Source organism: Macrotis lagotis, chromosome X (genome assembly GCF_037893015.1).
Source record: "Macrotis lagotis isolate mMagLag1 chromosome X, bilby.v1.9.chrom.fasta, whole genome shotgun sequence".
Taxonomy (NCBI): domain Eukaryota; kingdom Metazoa; phylum Chordata; class Mammalia; order Peramelemorphia; family Peramelidae; genus Macrotis; species Macrotis lagotis.
This window is the reverse complement of record NC_133666.1, coordinates 189076917-189099227: the sequence shown is the minus strand read 5'-3', so window position 1 is coordinate 189099227 and position 22311 is coordinate 189076917. Positions and strand designations below refer to the sequence as shown.

The 22311-nt window shown below is 34.4% G+C and overlaps 1 protein-coding gene across 1 annotated transcript in view; it reads right to left on the bottom strand.

Moving 5' to 3' along the window:
• LOC141502949 (stimulated by retinoic acid gene 6 protein-like) overlaps window positions 1–21780 on the bottom strand; it is a 93830-nt gene extending 72050 nt beyond the window's left edge. Inside the window, exon 1 of the mRNA XM_074207967.1 lies at window positions 21584–21780. Coding sequence (XP_074064068.1) covers window positions 21584–21603 — 20 coding nt within the window. The 5' untranslated portion in view covers window positions 21604–21780. The remainder of the gene's footprint in view (window positions 1–21583) is intronic.
• Window positions 21781–22311: the final 531 nt, after the last annotated feature.

Below are 22311 nucleotides of genomic sequence, written 5' to 3'. Positions count from 1 at the left end.
TCCCTCTGCACCATTTTATATTTTAAGGAATTATTTACTTCATTGAATTTTTGTATCTCTTTTTCCATTTGACCAATTCTGCTTTTTTTTAATGGATCATTTAATATTTATTGGCTTACAAGTTAATATATATATATATATATATATATATATATATTTAGGATGATTAATATTGCTGCCTCAAAACATCTATTATTTGAGTACAAGAGAGATCTGGTTCTAGATTTTGCTCATTTGATTATAGTCAATACGAATAACTTTTCAATTTGCTTTTTTGAGGCATTCTTCTTCTCAATGACCTTTTGGACCACTTTTTCCATTTGACCAAATCTAGTTTTTAAGATGTTATTTTCTTCAGTATTTTTTGGTATCTCCTTCACCAAGCTGCTGCCTTGGTTTTCATGGTTTTCCACATCACTCATTTCTCTTCCCAATTTTTCTTCCACTGCCCTTATTTGAATTTCAAAATATTTTGGGGGCTATTCCATGACTTGAGACCAATTCATATTTTTCTTGGAGGCTTTAGGTGCAGAAACTTTGACTTTCTTATCATCTTCTGAGTGTGTATTTTGATCTTCCATAGGACCAAAGTAGTTGTCTATGGTCAGATTTTTTTCTTCTTCTGTGCTTACTCATTCCCCCAACCTATGATGTGATTTTAATTCTTTGTTAAGATGGGACTCTGCTTCCAGGGTGGAAGACACAATGTTCCAAACTTTTGAGAATTTTTGCAGCTGTGTTCAGAGATACCCCCACAGACCTGCAAGTTCTCAATTCCTCTCGGGTCTTATGAGAGGCTCTGACTACTCTTCAGGCCTGCGTCTGGTCCATGAGTGACCACAAGCACTCCCCTCTTCCCTGGAAGTATGAGAACCCCTGATCAACCTAAGGCAGTAAGCTCTGTTGTACTTCTACTCCTTTATTGAGACTGGGGTCCCAGGCTACAACCTGGACCTGAGTATGGCAAAATAATGGAGTCCTATCTCAGGGATAACAAAGAGACAGTCCAAGAGCTCTCTGCTGCTGAGTTCTATGCTGGACTGTGTTCTAATCTCACCTGGGTTCAGCAGAGTTTTGCTACTAACTTTCCAAGTTGTCTTTGGCAGTCCTTGGGCTGAGATGTCTAGAAACCATCACTGCTGCCACTAACCTGGTACACCATGATCTATTCCTGGATGACTGGGGCAGGTTCACTTTGTGGTGGGCTTCACTGCAGGTTCTTTCACAAACTGCAGTGTAACAGATCCTTCCCCAGATCTTCCCAGTTATCTTGGGCTGGAAAATTGTTTCACTCAGTCTTTTTTGTGGGTTTCGCCACTCTGAATTTGGTTAGAATCATTATTTAAAGGTTTTTTAGAATGGTTTGAGGAGAGCTCAGGAGAGTCCCTGCCTTTACTGTGCCATCTTGGTTTCACCCCAAGGATGATAGTATTTTAGAATTAGAAGGGAACCAAGAGATCATAATATCTATAAACTCAAGAGTTTTGTTTTTATTACTCTTAATTGGGAAAGTACAGGAAAAAGCTTAGAGGTGAAGGTATTTGCTGTTCTGATTTCATTTTGGGTCCAAAGTATTCATTGGTAAGACATCTACAGATTTAGTAAGAAGGGAAAATTTGCTTTAGAGAAAAGAGGAAAAACTAGATGCTTTTTATAAATCAATACTTATGGTTAAGGAAGAGGAAAGAGGTGTGTGTCAATGTGTGTGCCTTTAGCAATGCCCCAGAGCTGTTTTGTTTTTTTAAATTCCCATTCAAATCTATTTTCCCTCTGTCAAATGTATGAAGTTTTTCCAGGGAAAGCTCACAATAACTTCCCAGAGTCCTGCCCTGTAGGTATAGAGGCAGATGTCAAAGAGGCCCAATTTATGCAATGAAAGGGACAAGATTGACAAAAGTTACTAATTATTAGCAATAACTTTGCTTTTATGTCAAAGCTATTTATTCTCTTTGTAGAAATGGGATGATAAATTCTAGGAATTAAAATACTGTCTAAATGGCAGAAGAGAAAATAATCTTGTTAGTTGGGAGGAGGACAAAATTGGCTGCTTCTCAGAAATGAATTAATGAACACTGGCAATTAACTGTAACATATTCTTATAGAGTTGCCTAGGGACATTGAGAGATTAAGTGACTTGCTTTGGGTTGTATAGCCATTCTGTGTCAGAAGCAATATTTGATCCTCGATATTCCCTCATTCTAAGTTATTACAGTTTCTTCATCTTTATCTCATGCATTATAGTGCAGTACAGGTTTTGAGAATTCTTTATCCACTATACCATGTTACATCTCATGATATATCAAAAAATTTCCAATAACAATAATAAGAATATACATATATGATGATTTACAGCTATAAAGTGCTTTTCTTACCACAATCCTTTAAGGGAAATATGCAATTATTATCTCAGAATCTATCTTAAGATTTGAGAGTCTATTTGGTTCAATTTATTTCAGATCAGATTTTCCTCCCTAATATTACTGAGGAGTTGTCATTTAGTTTCTATTTGAAGTACCTTCAATGAACAGTACTTTATAATCATTCTCCCTCACACTCTGCAAAGTTAGTCTATTCTACTTTAAAACTTGTTTTTAGAAAAATTTTTCCTCATGAAAACTGGTTGTTAGTTTGAACCTAACCCAGGAAGAGAGGCTCAATCTCAGTCACCTTCAGGAAGCAACCCAGTATATGAAACTTAAGTTCTAGACCTCTTACCACGAGGGTCTCAACTCTGATAAGAGTTCTTGAAACCAGACCAAATCTTTCTTCTCTCCCCACCAACCCCCTCTCATGTTTAAGGAGATCTGATGGCTTGATATGACATTCATAGGACTCTTGGGGGTGATGTACAAATTGCTATATTCTATTGACCAGGAAACTATGACTAGGAATCGCTCACCTCCTTGTTTTTCTAATCTTGGCATTCTAGAATGACTGACAGTTTAAGCAAAAAACCACTTCCTTTCTCTGCCACCACTTCTTGTTTTCTCATCTTCCTCCATCCAACTAAAGCCTCACCCCTCCTAAGTCTCAATCTAGATCTGACTCACTATCATTGTACTCTCTGGAGCTTCTATTCTATTGTCAACAAACTTCCCTTTATCTTTGATTGTCTTTTCTTTTCAATTTCTTCCACTTTCTGGCACTCAAGGCCTCCTCAAACTTCCAATTACCCCCAAGTACTGAATGTACTTTCTCTCATATTCTACCCCAACTTTAGTGTAGGAGTGGGCATATTTCTTATTTCCCATTACCTCTTTCAGATCTTCCTTCTTCTGCCACCACTCAGAAACCTTTCATCCCTCAAAGCTCATTTCATCTAGATATACTGCCCCTTCCAGAACCTGTTGGCAGAGATCCTTTAACCCCAGATCATTCATTCTCCTTTCTTAATGAGTTAAGCACTCACCATAGCTCCTCTACTCTTTTGATCCATCCCCACTTTATACATTGGAACCTCAGAAATGGGAATATTGAAGGAATAATTTCCCTTCAAACATCCTATCCTCTTAGTTTATCAGCCTATTCTGTTCCCATGACTTGTAATTTTACTCATCAGTCACACATTGGCAAATTGCACTGACACTTAAAATACTTCTCAACCTTCTTCAAGCCAATCTTTCTAGGCATACCACACGTCATTCTTTTTTCACTAGTCCTAAATTCTATACAAAGTGATCTATTTTCTGTTTCTTGTGCACAACATTCCAAACCCAACACTCCATTTCCTTTTTCATAATTTGATGCAAGTTGTCCCCATGACTATATTCTAATTCTTCTTTCCTCTGCCTTATAGTAATTTATCTAGTTTCTTTCAGTTTGAATTAATGTGCCATCTTTTACATGAACCTATCTTGATGACCTCAGTTCCTAGGGGGAATGATTTTGTATTTGTTATGTATTTTTTGATTTTATTTATCTGCATTTATGTTATTTTCCCTAATAAAGTATTAGCTCCTTTTTCTGTAGGACTTGATTTTTTAAACCCCATTGTCCAGATCAGAGCCTGCAATTTACTTCATCAGGAGCCTAATAAATGCTTGTTAAATAAATGAATGAGCCAAAATCTTCCCCTCTTTAGTTTCTCCTTATTCTTATTTCTGTCTCTCAGAGACAAACAAAATTAATCTAATCACTCTTCCATATGTCTGCTCTTATGTACTTGAAGATGGTTGTCATGTTCCCACATAGTTGTTACTTGGCCTTAATAGAGTCATAAATTTAGCTTAATCTCCACAGATCACTACAAAATTACCCTTACCCTCCCTATTTCCTGGAGTTTCAAGGCTTTTTCCACTCCAGTGTTGAACTACTTTTTAGTTACTCCTAAGAACTGAAAGTTGACTTTCAGGTTTTATTTATAGGGGACTCCATCTCAGGATAGAATGACTGAAGATTGGAGTTTTGATAAAACAATGTGAAACAGAAGGGAAAACCATTGGATTTTTGGAGCTCTATAGTAGGCATAGTGATCTTCCCATGGACGTTAAACGTAGCACTCCTAGAGTACTCTCAGGGGGAAATAATTTCTTCTGCTCTAAGAAATGGTGATGTGGATCCCAGAGCCATCACCAACACGCTGTTTTGCAATATTGTTTGAAGTAATAAAGATGAGAGGAGATAGTGACTCATTGAGGAATGTTTAATGGTCATCTGTCTAACAGAAATGAACAATAGTATAAGTGCCTTCCATTTGCAAGACACTGCACTGTGGGTACAAAGACAAAAATGAAAGTCTTTCTACTTCCTTTTCCCTAGGACATATTGTGGAAAAGTTAGCTTATAAATTGTTAAAAGAAAAGAAAGATGTGTCCTTCAACTTTGACATTTTGGGTTTTAACAATGTCTATTGTATTTGACCAGAGATTTATTCTCTCCATATTGACTTATAGTCATTGTGTATATTGTTTTTTAAGCTCCATTTTCTTCAATCTGCGTCATTTTATTTGTTTTGAATTCTTTGCATTTATAATCACTTATGGTATAGTCTTCCATTATATTAATTTACTATAATTATTATATCATTTTCTAGTTGTTGATTACAAGTTTTATTTCTACCTTTTTTGATATCACAAACAATTGTGTTTTAGTATTACAAGATGTCTTTTGTTTATGTAGTTTTTTCCTGCTGATAAAAACATTCTTAGTATATAGCTATTGTTGGTACATAATAGGGGAATCTTAGTTACTTTTCTTACTTGCATAATTCCAAATTGTTTCCTCAAATAGTTGAATCAATTCACAGCTCTACCAAAAGTGAATTAGTGTGTCTGTTTTCCTGCAGCCCCATCTTTTCCAATCTTTACTAACTTGTTAGATATAAAGTGATACTTTTTATTTATTACAATGTGCATTTCCCCTTGTTTTGGACTATAGTGATTGTGAATATTTTTTCAGGTTATTATTGGCAGCTTGTATTTTTATTTTTGTTCATATCTTTTCACAATTCATCTATAGGGGAATGATTCTTAATTTTATATGGCAACTCCCTACAAATATTGTATCTAAGACTTTATTTAGAAATATTTAATGCAAATATTACTCTTTATCTGTATCTTTTCTTCTAATTTCTATTAGGTTCATAGGTCCTTGAGGGCAAGGAATATCTTTTTGCCTTTTTTTGGTATCTCCAGCACACAGTGCTAAGCACAAAGTAGGTGCTTAATTAATATTTGACTGATGTCTTAGGAGCAAGTTAAGACCCTGGGAATCTGTCCATGGTGCTAGATGGTTTAACTTTTTTTTTTTAATGATTTGGATGAAAGCAGAGATGTCATACTTAGCAATTTTTGAAATGACACAAAGTTGAAGATACCAAATATATTAAATTATAGAGTCAGAATCCAAAAGGTAGAAAAATGAGGCAAATCTCACAACATGACATCGAATGATAATATAGATTTGAGATCTAGAAATTATTTACACAAGTGCTAGATGGAGTACTATGGATAGAAAACAATCTGCATTGGGGTAGCTAGGTGGATCAGTGGATAGAGCACTGGCCCTGGAGTCAGGAGTACCTGAGTTCGGACATTTAATAATTACCTAGCTGTGTGGCCTTGGGTAAGCCACTTAACCCCATTGCCTTGCAAAAAAAAAAAAGAAAACAATCTGCATTAAAGTTAACAGGGTTTATTGGACTTCAGGATAAACTGTTACCTAATAGCTCAAAAAACTACAAATTGATTTGGACTGAATTAATAGAGGAATGATGTTATCAAGGAGAAGGTAATAGTTCTATGGTATTCTTCTTTGGTCAGATCACATTTTGAACATTATACTCAATTCTAGGTATCACATCTTAGTAGAAATTCTAATATTACTGTGATGATGTATAACCAACTATTGGAACTTTTAAAGCCAACAGCAGGACAGTGGTGAATACTAGCTGGCAATTATGAACTAGTTTAGAAATGTATGTTTCAATCAGTTAACTAGCATTTATGGTATGTTAAATATTGTGTGGAACATTGTGGGGGGTGGGATACAGGAAAGGGGGGGAACCAAGTTTCCAGATCTCAAGGAGCTTTATTTTAATGAGCAGACAACATACAAATAACCATGTTAAGATAAGATTATAAGATATAATTATAAGATATATAATAATGTTTTCAAAGTAGACCAATGATATCATAGGATGATGTGCTCAAGCTTGAAATGAGGTAGAAATGAGACAGTTACACAAAATTGTGCAAAGTTGTATATATATCTTGTGGCATGAAACAACATGTATCTTACATAGGATATACAGTATAAATGGAAGGAAATCTCAGAGATTGGGAACTGATGAGTGAAATGGACTGGAAAAGGCCTCTTACAGAAGGTGAAATTTGAGGGGGTCTTTGAAAGAAAGCAGGGAAACTAGGGGTCAGAGATAAGATTGGTGAACATTCAAGGCAAGGGGGATGACCATTGCAAATGTAGTCAGGAAATGGAATGAAATAAGTGAGGGACAACAAATAAACCAGTTAGTTAACAGATTATTTGGGGCAGCGTACAGTGGACAGAGCACTGGGCTTGGAATCAGGAAAACTTACCCTCTTTAGTTTAAATCTAGTCTTAGACACTTAATAGCTGTCTGACCTTGGGCGAGTCACTTAGCCCTGTTTGCCTCAATTTCTCCTTGATATAATAAATTGGAGAAAGAAGTAGAAAACCATTCCATTACCCTTGTTAATAAACCTCAAATGAAGTCATAAAAAGTCAGACATGACCAAGCAACAAGGACAAAAGAGGAACAATGGTCTCCAAGCATAATGCAGTTTGCTACAACAAAAGCAAAAAAATCCCTTTCAAATAATTATTAATTATTAGTTATTGGTTTTAACTATTCTAAAGTGATATTGATTTCCTTGATAGGGAGTGGGTTTCCTATCAGTAACCAGCTGACCACCCAAGAGTGACTTTCTAGCTAGGTAAGGGTTAGATTACATGATCTCTGAAGGTTCACGATCCCCAGGTTCTAAGAGTCTAGTCATTCTGACTGGGGCACACCTCTTTTTGTTAGTGGCCTTTCTAAAATATGGCACCCAGAACTGAACACAAGAGACAGCTAAGTGGTACAGTGGATAGAGCAGTGGATCTGGAGTCAGAAAAACTTAAGTTCAAATCTTCCCACAGATACTTGCAAGCCATATGACCTTGGATAAGTCAGTTAACCTCTATTTACCTTAGTTATTTTTTGAGGGACTCTTTAATATAAAATACAAGTTTTTCAGTCTGGTATATAACTATAAACTAACACTTATTTCCCTCAGTATGAATGACTTACTGGCATGGTAAGATATACAGTTACTTTTCCAGCTTTGTGATAGGCTGATGTTCAAGCACTAACCAAAGGAATTATTTCCACATTGCTAGTTTCACATTGTTTGATATATGTCAAATATTAGGGGCATTTTCAGGTTGTCATTGCTCTGAGGGCAAGAAGACTTGAATAGAATATATACATTATCTTTTTTTCCTGCCTTGGGTGATTCTTGCCACCAAAGAGGCTGAGGTACCTAGGGGAAAACTTTTAGGAGCTAGAAGTGAATAGCACAGAGACTGATGTATCAGGCAGGTTAACTAGAAGACTAATTTCTGGTTATTATTCCTGGGAATGCCAAGCCATGATGTCATAAGTCAATCTAAAGTTGCAGAGAATATATTTTTTTCTTAAGTGGATTTTTTTTCTTGCAACAGTATTCATTACTCATCAACATAACTCTAGTTAATTAATAGCCAACCACAGAAACAAAGGTCAGGCTCATGTCCCTTTAATCTCCTGAGTTTGTTATCAGACCTGTGTTTGCATCTTATCAGAAAGAATACAGTATTTCTTTGTTTAGAGTTTCCCTTATTTCCTGTAATTTAATGGAAAACCTCTTTTAAAAAATTTTCCCACTTAACGCAAATGTAAGAGTATCTTAGGATACTTGTGATGGAAAGACTTGTGATGGAAAATGCTATCCATAACCAGAGGAAAAACTATGGAGTCTGAATGCAGATGAAAGCAACTGTTTTCACTTTTTAAATCTTTTAAGTTTTTTTCTTTCTCATGGCTTTTTCCCTTAGTTTTAATTCTTCTTTGACAAAATGACTATTATGGTAATATGTTAAATATGATTGTACATGTGTAAACTATATCAGATTATTCATTGTCATGGGGAGGGAGGAGAGAAAGGAGGGAGGTAGGAAAATGTGGAACTCAAAACTTTACAAAATGATGAATGTTGAAGACTATCTTTGCAAGAAATTGGGAAAAAAACAAAATAAAATAACATTCCAAAAAAAGATACTATTTTTGCAGCCTCACAGAATCTCAGAAGTAGCTGGGTACGTTAGAGGTCATTTGATCAAATCCTGCTGAAAGCATGGATCCAGTTACAAAAACCCTGAGAGATAGATAGTCATTAAGTCGCTGGTAGAATACTTCCAGTATCTGGAAATTCACTCATTTGGGATAGTGAGAATTGTAAGAACCTTAATTGTGTACAATTGTGTTAATCTACCTCAGGTGACTTATAGTACTAGAGTTGGATTGATGGCATCTTCCTCTTTTTTCCTGTTTTTCTCCCAAGCAGAGTAAGTTTAATTATTCTTCCAATTAATTGCCCTTTAAATACTGTAATATATTATACTTTATTATTTTCACTTTGTCTTTTCTTCTCCCTGATACACATAGCCAATTAAGTTTTTGAGGATGGCTAGTCACATTATTCTTCTACCTTAAAATAAAACAAAAGATCAGGTATAAAAAACAATATTGCTCTTTGCCTCTTTGCCCTCCTCCTACCCCTAGTTCCACTCAGCAGCTCTTTGTAAGATTACTCTCAACTTAGTCTTTCCAGGGACTGCCAATTCTTTCCACATACCCTTTTGATCATTTTACTGTATCCTTTCTTCCCTATTTCAATTCAACAAATATTTATTAAGAATTTTATTTTGCATAAGTATATGTCAAATTGGCATGTAACGATAAAAAAAGCACTAATTCCAGTTCTAAAAGAACTCACTTTTTTTAAAAAAGGCTTAATTTTAATTCATGGTTAAATCCAAAGGAGTTTTTATTTACTATTATTTTTCTATTCAAAACAATCTATCAGTATCTGATGGATATATACCTTCTGTTACAGTTTGTAATAAAAACCAGTTACTAAGGACAAGATAGCCAAGCACCTTGTTGTTCTCATTTTGAATGTACTTCCTTCTCTTGTTCTACTCAAATCCTATTCACTTTTTTTAGGTTTTTTGCAAGGCAAATGGAATAAAGTGGCTTGCCCAAGGCCACACAGCTAGGTAATTATTAAGTGTCTGAGGTCGGATTTGAACTCAGGTACTCCTGACTCCAGGGCCAGTGCTCTATCCACTGTATCACCTAGCCTCCCCTAAATCCTATTCACTTTTCAAGGGACTTCCTTTTGTCTATTCTTACTGTTTGAGCCCTCATGGATCACTTCTTTGGAATTAATTAAGCACTCTCCCCCATAATATTGTCTTTTATTATTTAAGATTATTTCACATAGTTTGTTTTCTCCACTGGATTATGAACTCACTAAGGTTAGATAACATGTCTATACAACTATCTACCATAGCACCTAATGCCATATGGAGTAGATGTTCAGGTGCTTAATGAATGTTTGTTGTTTGACCTTGTTACTTAAGTGACCTCAATTTCTTCATCCCCAACATGAGGACATTCATATAACCATAGATTTAGATCTGGAAGTGAAGTTAGAAGCTATTGAGTCCAACTCCCTGATTTTATGGGAGAAAGGTAAAATTGCTCAAAGTCAGGAAAGACCTGACTAGTATTTGACCTTAGATACTTACTAGCTGTGTGACTTTGGCCATGTCTTTTAACCCTGCTTACCCCAGTTTCCTCATCAGTAAATAAACTGGAAAAGGAAATGGTAAACCATCTCCAGTATCTTTGCTAAGAAAACTCCAATGGGGTCATGAAAAGTCAGACACAAGAGAAATGACTCAACAACCACAACAACAAAAATCCCTATAGGTATACATCCTCAGATGAATACTATCTGATATCAATTAGATACAGATTTAATTCACTTTTGAATGTGGTATTTATTGAGGTAGTATAACAAAAACTGTAAAAGACATTCCTCTAAAGTCTATGCCACACTTTCCCATCAGTACATAGAGCATTCAGGGGAAAATTGAGCTCAAGCTTAGAGAATATATAATACCATTACTCCTGGAAATCATTTTATTTTTAAGAGTTCTCAAGATATTCCCTTTAGGTATGATGTAGCTTCTCTGCTGGGATTTTGTAGGGTCTTGAATCTGTTTTACACATCTTATCTAATTGTCTTTAATTCCTGGTGTAGAATCTACTCTGGGAGTATTGCTAAGGTGTCAATGAGAAGTTCAAAATCTTCTGGACCATTGGAAACATGAAATTTTCCTACAATCAAGATGGGACGAGGAGGCCAAGGACAAGTCTGAGGTCATTTTCTTTTACTTCATTCTCAAATGTTTCCTTCTCAGGGGTTTGGCTAAAATTTTCTCTCTTGGCTTGCTATTTATTGGAATTTCCTGTTCTAATATAATGGTTTTACACAGGTCTCCAAAGGGTATTTCTGAAACCCTTAGCTAATCCAAACAAACTACCTGTAGTACCTAGGGAGGTATTCAATCTGATGCACATTCAGGGAAAATATATTATCTCACTTGATCAGTGAATTAGAGTTTAACATCTCACTTCTCACAATCTGGGAAAGATTGATTTGACAGACTTCCTGAATTGATCCCCTACCCTTAGGGATGAATGTTAAGGATCACAAAAAGGATTTTTAAAATCCAGGTCTTTTGGGGGAGGCTAAGTGATGCAGTGGATAGAGCACCGGCCCTGGAGTCAGGAATACCTGAGTTCAAATCCGGCTTCAGACACTTAACAATTACCTAGCTGTGTGGCCTTGGGCAAGCCACTTAACCCAATCATTGCCTTGCAAAAATCTAAAAAAAAAATCTAGATCTTTTGATTCTAGTCTAGGACTGTTTCTAACAATAAATTTCCAGAATTCTTGGATTTGTTCTTTGGATTTATTGCTTCATCTTCCTTCTATGTGCTTTCATAAAAGCCATTCCTCAGTCCTGTAATACTTTGTCTTCTCTCTGACTGACATAATGGGTCATTCTGAGGGCTCAGGTATTAACTTCTGCAAGTAGATGGAGTGCTGGACTTGGAGTTAAAAAAACTTGAATTTGAATTTTTCCTTAGATACTTCCTAGTTGGTATGATCCTGAGAAAACCAGTTTAATAATAAACACCCACTTCACAGAGTTATTTTGAGTATAAAAATGGAATTTTGTACATATCATTTATATCAATATCATCTGTATGTCCATATATGTCATAGGTATATTTATATTATCCTTATATAAACTTACATCAATACTTATACCTATTATCTGTCTGTCTATCTATCATGTCTGTCATCTGTATATCCATATATATGAGTGTGTGTATCTTTCTTTCTCTTTGTCTCTGTATCATCTATAATTATATCTATCTATAGCTATCTCTATTGTTTCTATCCATCTATATATGTGCTTTAAAAACCTTCAAGTATCATATAAATCTAGCTTCTATGATCATGATGATGATGACTGAACATGCTTTCAGAATAATGGATGTTTTCACAAAAGATACTAAAAAAGGACAATGGTCAGAGAGCAGACTTAAGGTAGAATTTAAAATACCATGACCACTTAAATTTTTCTACATCTTAGATCCTTCCTGACTTTCCAATCTTCTTAGACTTTGTTTTGATCAAACGTTCTGGGACACAACTAGCCATATTGGTCTCATTGTTATTCCTTACCTATCATATTCCATTTCTGCAATCTCTGGGCTTTTACCCTGGATCACTCTCATGCCTAGAGTGCTCTCTTCCCTCATCTCACCTCTTCTTTGAAGATTCAGCTCTAATGTCACCTTTTCAAAGAGGCCTTCCTCTCTAAAGTGACTGGTATTACAGGATTTGATTTCTTTTTCATTTGGTTTATTTTATTTTTAATTTATGAACTAAAACAAGAATTTCTATAACATAGTAGAATGATAAAAATGATTGCACATGAAATAGAAAAATCTATTATTTACAATTTGCTATTTGTTTTAAATATATAATAAATTTTAGGGTCAGCTAGGTGTTGAGTAGATAGCATATCAGCCCTAGAGACAGGGGGATCTGAGTTCAAATTCAGTCACAGACACTTAATAATTACCTAGCTGTGTGATCTTGAGCAAGTCACTTAACCCCAATGCCTTGCAAAACCATAAATAAATAAATGAAATATATCATGTAAATTATATTTTTGTTCCCTCCCCCACCCTAGAAATGGTTACCATTAAACACAAGTGGGTAAAATTGTTCTTCCTCTGCTTATAGAAAGTATCTTCATTTATTATGTCCTTTGTAATTATTTTGGGTGTTTATAATAGTCAAATGGCTTAGTCTTTCAAAGTTGTTCCTAAAATAAATTGTTTTGAGTATCTATTTGACTTTAAATCTTAACTCTGATACTTATTACCCTAGTGAACTTGAACAATCACAGTCCTCAGTTTCCTCATTTGTAAAATGAGGGGGGTGGACTAACAGATGCCATAAATGCAGTCAGTAACACCCCTCAGGGCAATCTGATCCATATTAAAATATAATTTGGAAGTATTTAACAAAATAAAAACATATATAATAAAATATAGATAATATTAACATGTGATTTTCTAATTCAAAATGTAGTTCACAGGGTTTATTGGGGCAGTTAGGTAGTGTAATGGATAGAGTATCATTCTTGGAACAAAGAAGACTCATCTTCTTGAATTTAAATCTGACCTCAGACATGTAATAGCAGTGTAATCCTCAATCACTATTTGCCTCAGTTCCTCAATCTGTAAAATGGGACCACATTGGAGAAGGAAATGGCAAACCACTCCAGTATCTTTACCATGGACCAGAGTTCATGGGAGCACATAGACTCAAACACGACTGAACTACTGAACAATAATAATAGTTTATTGGTCTCCTATTATATTGAGTTTGATACTATCTTTAAATTTTCATTCACTTCTCTATCCATGATGTTATAATCTTATGACTTTCAACTTTATGGTAGCTAAAAGAAAAAACTAGAAGACACAGTTTTGGCTAGGAGAAAAACTGGAGGGGTTTTTATTCAGAACAAGTTCAAAGCCCAGAGGTTCAAAAGCAATTTTCTAAGAAGATATAAAAAATTTCATTACATGGGTGTAAATCAAAGAAAAAAGAGCAAAAAGAACACTGGACTGGTCAGGAAACCTGACTTCTAAATCTAATTCTTCCACTAGTTAGCTGAGGAACCTCAGAGAAGTTTTGTAATCTTTGTTCCCAAAGCCTTGCCAATTCTAATATTCAAAGACTTCTTCTTTGAATTGAATTCAGGGTTGAAAGGGTGATAGGGAGGAAGTATTAGAAATTAAAAATTAATTTATCAGATATCAATGAGTAAACATATGCACAAACATACACACAAATATGCATACATATAAATATATGCCTAAAGACTTGATTGGGTTTGAAAATTATCTTCTCTAAACATAGCAGTGGTTTAAGGTTGGTTACATTTAACTAATTTAATTAAAAATTATAAATATAAATAAGTTCCATATATTAGTTATTTATATATACAACTCATTGTTATTCCTAGGGAGAATGGGTAAAAAGTTACATCCTGAAACTTAGGAAGCACATATAATTTTATCTTGAATCAAGTAATTGTGGTACAAGCTGGTGACATCTTCCTTAAATTGGGAAAAGTAAATAAAGAGCAAAAATCAATTTCTAACATGTTGAAATTCAAATCAAATGATTAAATACCAACATTGTGACTTCTTTCCTTTCTTTCACTTTTCCCCTTCCATCCCCACTATAACCTTCTTAAACTACCTGAAATGGTAAGAATTAATTCCTTCCCAAAGAGATTCATCCATCCTCCAAAACAAATTTATTAAATACTATATATGAGTATTATAGTAGACATGGGGAGAAATATAGTTTAGATGTTTTTGTTTTCATGGATCTTATAGTTTAGGAAAGTTACAGATAGTTGGATTAATATTCTTGAGGAATTTAGTCCCCAAAAGTAGCATGGACAGCAAATATTGAAAATAATTTATCTTTTCACTCTGAAAAACTTTCTAACATTTTTTCCCTTTCATAGCAAACAAAAGTCATGAGGAAATAGGATTTTTTTTTAGTACATTAAAGAGATTTCTCTGTAAACTCAGAGAGAAAATTCACATAATTAAATATTTATGATAATATTTAAGTAACTATCTCTTTCTGAACCTGAGGGCTTCAGGTGTAATTAGTTTTTAAATGGACATTAAATGAATGGATGAATAAGTGGATTTTTAAAAAAATTTATTATGTTTTAGATGTGATATCTGATATCACAACGATGAAAAATTATGAACAATTACTTAATGTTCATTGTACCTATATAGTACTTTAAGGTTTTTATTATTATTATTATTTTCTAGTTTTTTTGCAAGGCAGTGGGGTTAAGTAGCTTGCCCAAGGCCACACAACTAGGTAATTATTAAATAGTGTCTGAGGCCGGATTTGAACTCAGGTATTCCTGACTCCAGGGCTGGTGCTCTATCCACTGTGCCACCTAGCCACCCCCTAGGTTTTTATTATTATTAAGCATTATTAAGCATCTTATGATCTCTCTTGATATGATATGATCTCTTTTGATCCCATGAGAAGAATTACAAATAACACTTAGGGTACACACCACAAAACAGACAAAATGTAGCCTCAAATCAACTTTTTAAGACAGTTTCACTTGTGAACAACCTTGACTTCAGGCTTTGGGACCCAAGACCCTCATTGAAGGGGAAACAAACACAGGGACACTGTCCCCTATGAGTAAAGAATTGTCTGTGAGGTGTCTAAGTATGGAAATCTGAAGAATGCCATTATTGGGGAATTGCTATTAAAATGAAAAAAATTAATACCCAGAACTAAACCCAATATTGCAGGTGTGGTCTAATGCTCTCATTTTCCTCCTTCCATTCCCCCCCTATATACTGCTTTAGTTATGTGATGCTAACATTATCATCAAATAAAACTCTTACCAAACATTTTTATGTCTCTCATTTTTTTGAATTCAAGTGAAGGAATATATATTATTTATGTTTTGTTAGTTTTAGTTCACTATTCCAGTATGTTGGCATTTTTGTTATCATTTTGTCATTCAGGAAATTTGCTATCTTTGATAACTGTAGGTCTGCTATAAATTTGATAAGTTTACTATCTAAAAAATAGAATTGAGATACCACAAAGTCACAGGGGTACAGTCTATGATAGAAGGAAGCAGCAGCATCTGGTAGCTTCCTATTTTATGTAATTATTTTTAAGTACTAAAAAAGTACTCTCAGTGTATATTAAAATTCAGCACCCTGATTCAAAACATCTAGTCAACTCTAATTATGGATTTGCCCATGAGGTAGATATTAAGGACAATATCTAACAAGATAGAAATCAATAAAACTGAAGGCTTCAAATATCTACATGTAACTATACAAAGGAAATGAATTAACTAGAGATAATAACACAAGAAATTAAACTTGTTGCATAGTAATCTCTGAGACCTGGTAGGATGGGACTCATAATTGGATTATGATTCTAAAAATAGCATTTATATAGTGTTTTAAGTTTGCAAAACACTTTAAATATATTACTTTGAATTAAATAATATAACAAACACAAAGCTTTACAAAGCTTTAAGTTCTATATAAATACTAGCTATTATTATTGTTATTGATTTTTTTTCCTTCTCTTTAACATATTCTGTTGTTTTGTTGGGTATGTCAGGAATATAAATCCCTTCTATCTTCTCACTTTGTTATCAATAAGTCAATGAGCATTTATTAAGTGCTTACTATTGTGATTGAAATTGTGCCAAGTGTAGGGGTGGCAAAGATAGGTAAAAGACAGCCCTCAAGGGACTCAGTTGAATGGGAGAGACTCCAAGCAAACAGATTGTATAAATAAGCTATATCTAGGATAAACAGGGAATAAAGAACAGACAGAGAACACAGTAGAACGAAGAGAGAAGAAAGTAACATTTTACTTAGGACATGAAGGAAGCTAAGGAAAGTCAGGAGGTGGAGATAAAGATCATTCTAGGCATGGGGGAAAGCATATCTGATAGATCAGATCAGTTTACCTTGTAGGTTTCTGAGCAGGGAGCAATATGATTGAATATACTTCTGACCCTTCTTGCATTCTTATGCCAATAGTCCAAGGGAACAGAATAGAGAAAATGAGCATACATCACAAAATTTACTTCTCTTAAATCTTTCCATGTCACTTTTTGATCTCATATGCTATATACATAACCTACCTCTCTCTACTTCACTTTTCATGCTTTTATGCACCACTAGTTTTTCTTTTCTCACCCATTTATGACATTTAGGGCACTGTATCCCTCAAGAATTTAGACAACACAATGGAATGGACTTCTATTATTCACCCTCACCCTCTAGAAGATAGATGTGGCAACAGTCTGCATTCTGCTTGAAAAAGGTTCAGCATAATGAAATAAATCAATAATTGTATACTATAATGATTGAAGAACAAAGAAATCTAGGTTCTAGCCAGGTTCAAGTCTTGACTAAATCTCTTTATAATTTGTATGATGTTAGGCAAGTCTTCCCAATTCCCCTATCTCATTTGTTAAAGTAAGGTTATAGGTGAGATTTTATGTAATGTCCCTTCCCATTTGAAAAATCTGTGAAGAGAAATTCTGTTTTCAGTGTAGCTTTCTAGTTTGGTAGAATGAGATAGTCAAACAGAAAGAATAAAGATAGGGGAACTTTCAAACACAGACTTTTAAATTAATCAACATTTTTAAGGTTCAAAGTGAAATTTTTAAGTCTAAATCTTTTGTTCATACCTTTGCACAACCTTAAGAATTTCATAGTGAAAGAGATGCCTATGTCAGAAAATAAAATTTGGAGGTCAAAAGCTTTTGCTTTTTAGAAAGGCTGTGGAAGGTGGCAACATGGTAAAGACTGCGATACTCAAAACCCAAGGGATACAATTTACCCCATTTCAAAAATAAGAAGATTCAAAGAGCATAGGATTTTGCATCTGATTTTATTTGGGGTATTACTGAGGTTGCCTGTGTGCCCCTTTTTTCCATGGCTCTCTCTATTTTGCTCCATCTCTAGTCATTTGTCATTCTCATTTTCTCTCTGTATCTGTATGTCACTTCCTAATAATTTTTTAAACCTTTTTTTGTCTCTGTTTTGATATTTTTCTGTTCTCTCTCTCTCTCTCTCACCATCAAAATCATCATCTTTGTTTTTCCATTTTCTGTCTATCCCTATCTCATTCCACTTGTTTTTCTTTTTCTCTGTCTCCTTCCTTTTCTTGTTTTTCCTTCATTTGCCTTCTATTTCCCTTTAACTAGTTCTAATATAGAATTGAAGTATAATTGCTATTTTTTATTAACTGGAGTCCTATATTTTCTCTTTTTATAATTAAACACAGTACCTTGTATACAGTAGATATTTGATGGGTGCTCAATGTATTGGCTTGGATGTTAATAAAAAAATGAGGATATTTCCTATTTTTCTTGGTAAAACAATGAAGTTGCCTTTTACTTATATATGACCCTTACTTTTGTTGTTATTTACTATAGCTAAACTATTTTCTTTTGACTTATGCATTGAAGGATTAGGACAGCATCTCCCAAACTATTCTGGGGACCTCTGACCTCCTATCAAATGTGAATAAAGGTTTTATGAGAAATTTTCCACATTAGTGATATCTTCCTGCTAATAGATTTAATTATAATGGTATCATATATATATATATATATATATATATATATTGCCTGTGGCAATTTTTCAATGCTCTCTATTTCACTACTAGATTTCCCAACCTTTCTTGATCTCAGATGTTTCATTGCCTCCTTAATCAGCATTTATGAGTACTATTGCTCTATTTCAAGCTCCAGAGTGCTCTATTGGCCATATAAATTTGCAAAATTATGAATCCAAGAGGATAAGGATTTTATTGAGAGATGGGTTCTCATTGGGGATCCAGACAAGCAATCAATGCAAGGCAAAAAAACTAAAGAAGAGAAATAAGATAGGCCTCTGAAAGTTCACAATTTTTACTCACAGTAGCTACAGAACTGGAAAATCATGACCCATTAGTGCTTTAGTGGAAGTCTTGCTTTGCACTTGGGAATGGCCAACACTGTATTAACATCTACTCTTGGAGAACTTTCATAGGATAATGGCTTTGGATTGAGAAGGGTCATACTGCTAATAAGTTCTCAGGTAAGACTCGAGACCAAGTTTTTCTGACTTTTAAATCCAGTGCCTATCCATTCTGTCATGCTCCCTTTTAAATGTGTTAAAATACCTATATCCATATCATATCTCTATTATTATTTCTATCTCTATCTAAATATATATTTACATATTAATATAACTTATCTATATGATAATTAAAGATTAAAACTTCACTAAAGTTTTTAGAACACCTTGTGTATATATATATACATATATATATGTGTGTGTATGTATATATGTAATATATGTATGTATAAACATAAACGAGAACCCCAAAGGATTGTTATGCCTTTAACTGAAGGAAGTAAGTTCAGTTTCACCAATGAATTAAGCAATGTGGAAGTCTGCTAAGTTCAACCAGTTAAGCCAGTTGTAGAACAAATAGGTCATTGAATCACTTTTTTTGACCCTATCCAGGGGGTAACTGGCAGTTCTTTGAAAAAAAGCCCTCCAGTTGGTGAAATGGATTCTGAGATTTGGCAATGTCCAATTCATTAGCCCTTCTCTTCTCCCCCACTTCCCCCACTTCCAGAATAAGAAGATTCATAGAGAGCATAGGATTTTGAAACTGATTTTATTTGGGGTACAAAGAAAAGGAAAGGGTAATAGATGATTTGAAGTTTAGTGCATGAGTTACTCAGAGAATCCTGGGAAGCCAAGAAGAGGAATTGGTTTGGTGAATGAGGAGGAGAAAGGAATTTGGTTTTAGATTTGTTGAATTTGTGGTATGATTAGGATATCAAATTGGAGATGCCTAATAGGAAATTGAAAATATGGGATGGAAGAAGAAGGTGGATGTGAACCCAAAGTGAAGCTAAGGACAAGAATCTTAGTGAACACCAACATTGTGGGTAGAGGAAGCAGGGAAGGAAATAACAGATTATTTCATGATGCAAATTAGGCATACACTTTCTCATACCTATAAAAAAAAAGTTTTAAGATTTGTAAAGATTACTTATATATATATATATATATATATATACATATATACACATGCATACATGCATACATACATACATACATACTCTCTCACTGGGTTCTTAAAACTTTTTCTGAGATAATTTTTTCCTCATTTTGTATTTGAGGAAACTGAGGCTCAGAGAGATTAAGCAGTTTAACTAGGATTACACACTAGAAAAGTATTTGAGACAATATTTGAACTCTAACTTCCTGACTTAGAATCCAGAGCTCTACCCACTGTGCTCAGGTGGCTTAAGATGCACATACTTCTAGATAAATATAACTGGGAAATAAATATAACTAATTCTGTTAAGTTCTGCTTTATAGGTGAATAATTTGCTAATATAATGTGCCTTGATTATTATAGTTGGATGAAGTTGAATTCTGCTTAAAAATTTAAACTGGAAATGTGAATGTCTTTGTAAAACTCAAACACTTAATCTTTATTGTGTTGCCACTGATGACTTTTGGTGATAATTGAAAATCATAAGCGAATGTAATTTTTCTTCTCTAGATATAAGGAAATTGTTGATTTTTAGGAACCCAGTACCAACATAGATTTCCAGTAAGACTAGAATCAAGTCATTGACCAGCAATAGTATTTCAAGGTATAAAGTGATCTGGGGCAATTAAGTGGTGCTTTGGATAGAGCACTGGCCCTGGAGTTAGGAGGACCTAAGTTCAAATCCTGTCTCAGATACACACTTAATACTTAATCAGCTGTGTGAACTTGGGCAAGTTGCTTAAACCCATTCCATTACCAAAAAAAAGGATAAAGGGATCTGTCTTGAATAATTAGATGGAAAAGAACTAAGAATCTTTTTCTGGGTTCATTATGATGGTATTATGGGGGAAAGAAGGCTACATTTGGAGACATAGGATCTAAATTCCAATCTGGTCTTTGTAATGTTGAGCAGTCACTTTACTCTGGCCTTGATTTTTCTCTCTGTAAAAGGAAGGGGTTGAGTAAAATGCTCTCTGAGATCCCCTCCAGCTCTAATCCTGTGAAAATTACTTTTGCTTTCTTCTAATCGTCTCAAAATTTGAATATGAACAATTAACAGTTTCATTAGTTTTAATTGATTCAATTATTTACTCTATTCCTTTTATATTTGTGTACTTCATTCATCTTAATCTAAATATTCTACCATGCTGAAGAAATGGATTAGCTTTCTTTTAGACAATCCTTTCTTTAAACCTTCATAGTATTTTCCTCTTACAATTTAGGACTACTCAGCCTTGAACATGTAGGTCAGAGAATTTGTCTTTGAGAAATTCAAAGAAAAAAATCCCAAGGACACTTCAAGAATATAAGCAACTCCAATCTTTAGATTCCTAGCTCAATCACAAAAGGATCCCAGGTTATTTACTCTGAATGCCTAAGACTGATTACAAAAAAAAAATTATCTGCCACTTTCCTCTGAAATAGAAGGGAATAGTTTAAGGTTATTTCTTTGACTTTGACAGTATATTTTGTATGTTGAGAAAGGAAGAAGAGCCACATTCTTCCACCCTAACATAAAGTTTACAAGAGAGTTTTCTTTCTTAGATTAATGACTACTTAGTTTCAGACTTTCAATTTAGAGAATTTAGCTGTGAGAAGTTAAAGAGAAAAAAAATACTCAAATATTTCCCAAAGACTTATATAAAAACATAATGACCAAATAATCCCCTTCACATATTCATAAATCAGTTAATTCAAAAACATAAATAGTGAGAGACTAGACTTAATAATTATATTTCAGGTTCTGCATGAGAACTTACCATACATATGTGGAAAGCATCTTGATTCCTTAAGAAGAGAGAGTTTTCCACTCTCAAATAGCAGCTACTCCTTAGCTGCAACCTTGAGAATAAATCAACTCAAATGGGAGTTCATCTGCCTCTTCCTGGGTCCTCTCTCAGTTTGGTGAGCTAGAACTGTTTCCATGTGTTCCAAGTAACCCAGCTCTCAAATCATATTCTCTTCAGTGACAAAAGACAAATATAAAGTCAAACATTTACCAGTGAAATGAGATCATATGACTTCTTCCTGATTAAGTAACAATGCTTTTTTTTTTTTGGTTTTTGCAAGGCAATGAGGAATAAGTGACTTGCCCAAGGTCACACAGCTAGATCGTATTAAGTGTCTGAGGTAGAATTTGAACTCAGGTCCTTCAGACTACAGGGCTGGTACTCTGTGCCACCTAGCTGTACCTTAAGTAACAATGCTTACTTTTTTTTCAGGTTTTTCCTCATTTTCCTATTGGAAAATCAGAAACTTCAACTGATTCTCCTCCTTTATTACATAGTCCAAAATGAAGCTATGGTTGATATCCAAAGATTTCCTTTCTGTTGTGAGGGAATGAGCCTAGATTTAGAACCTCATTTTTTTTTAGGTTCTTGCAAGGCAAATGGGGTTAAGTAGCTTGCCCAAGGCCACACAGTTAGGTAATTATTAAGTGTCTGAGACCGAATTTGAACCCAGGTACTCCTGACTCCAGAGCTGGTGC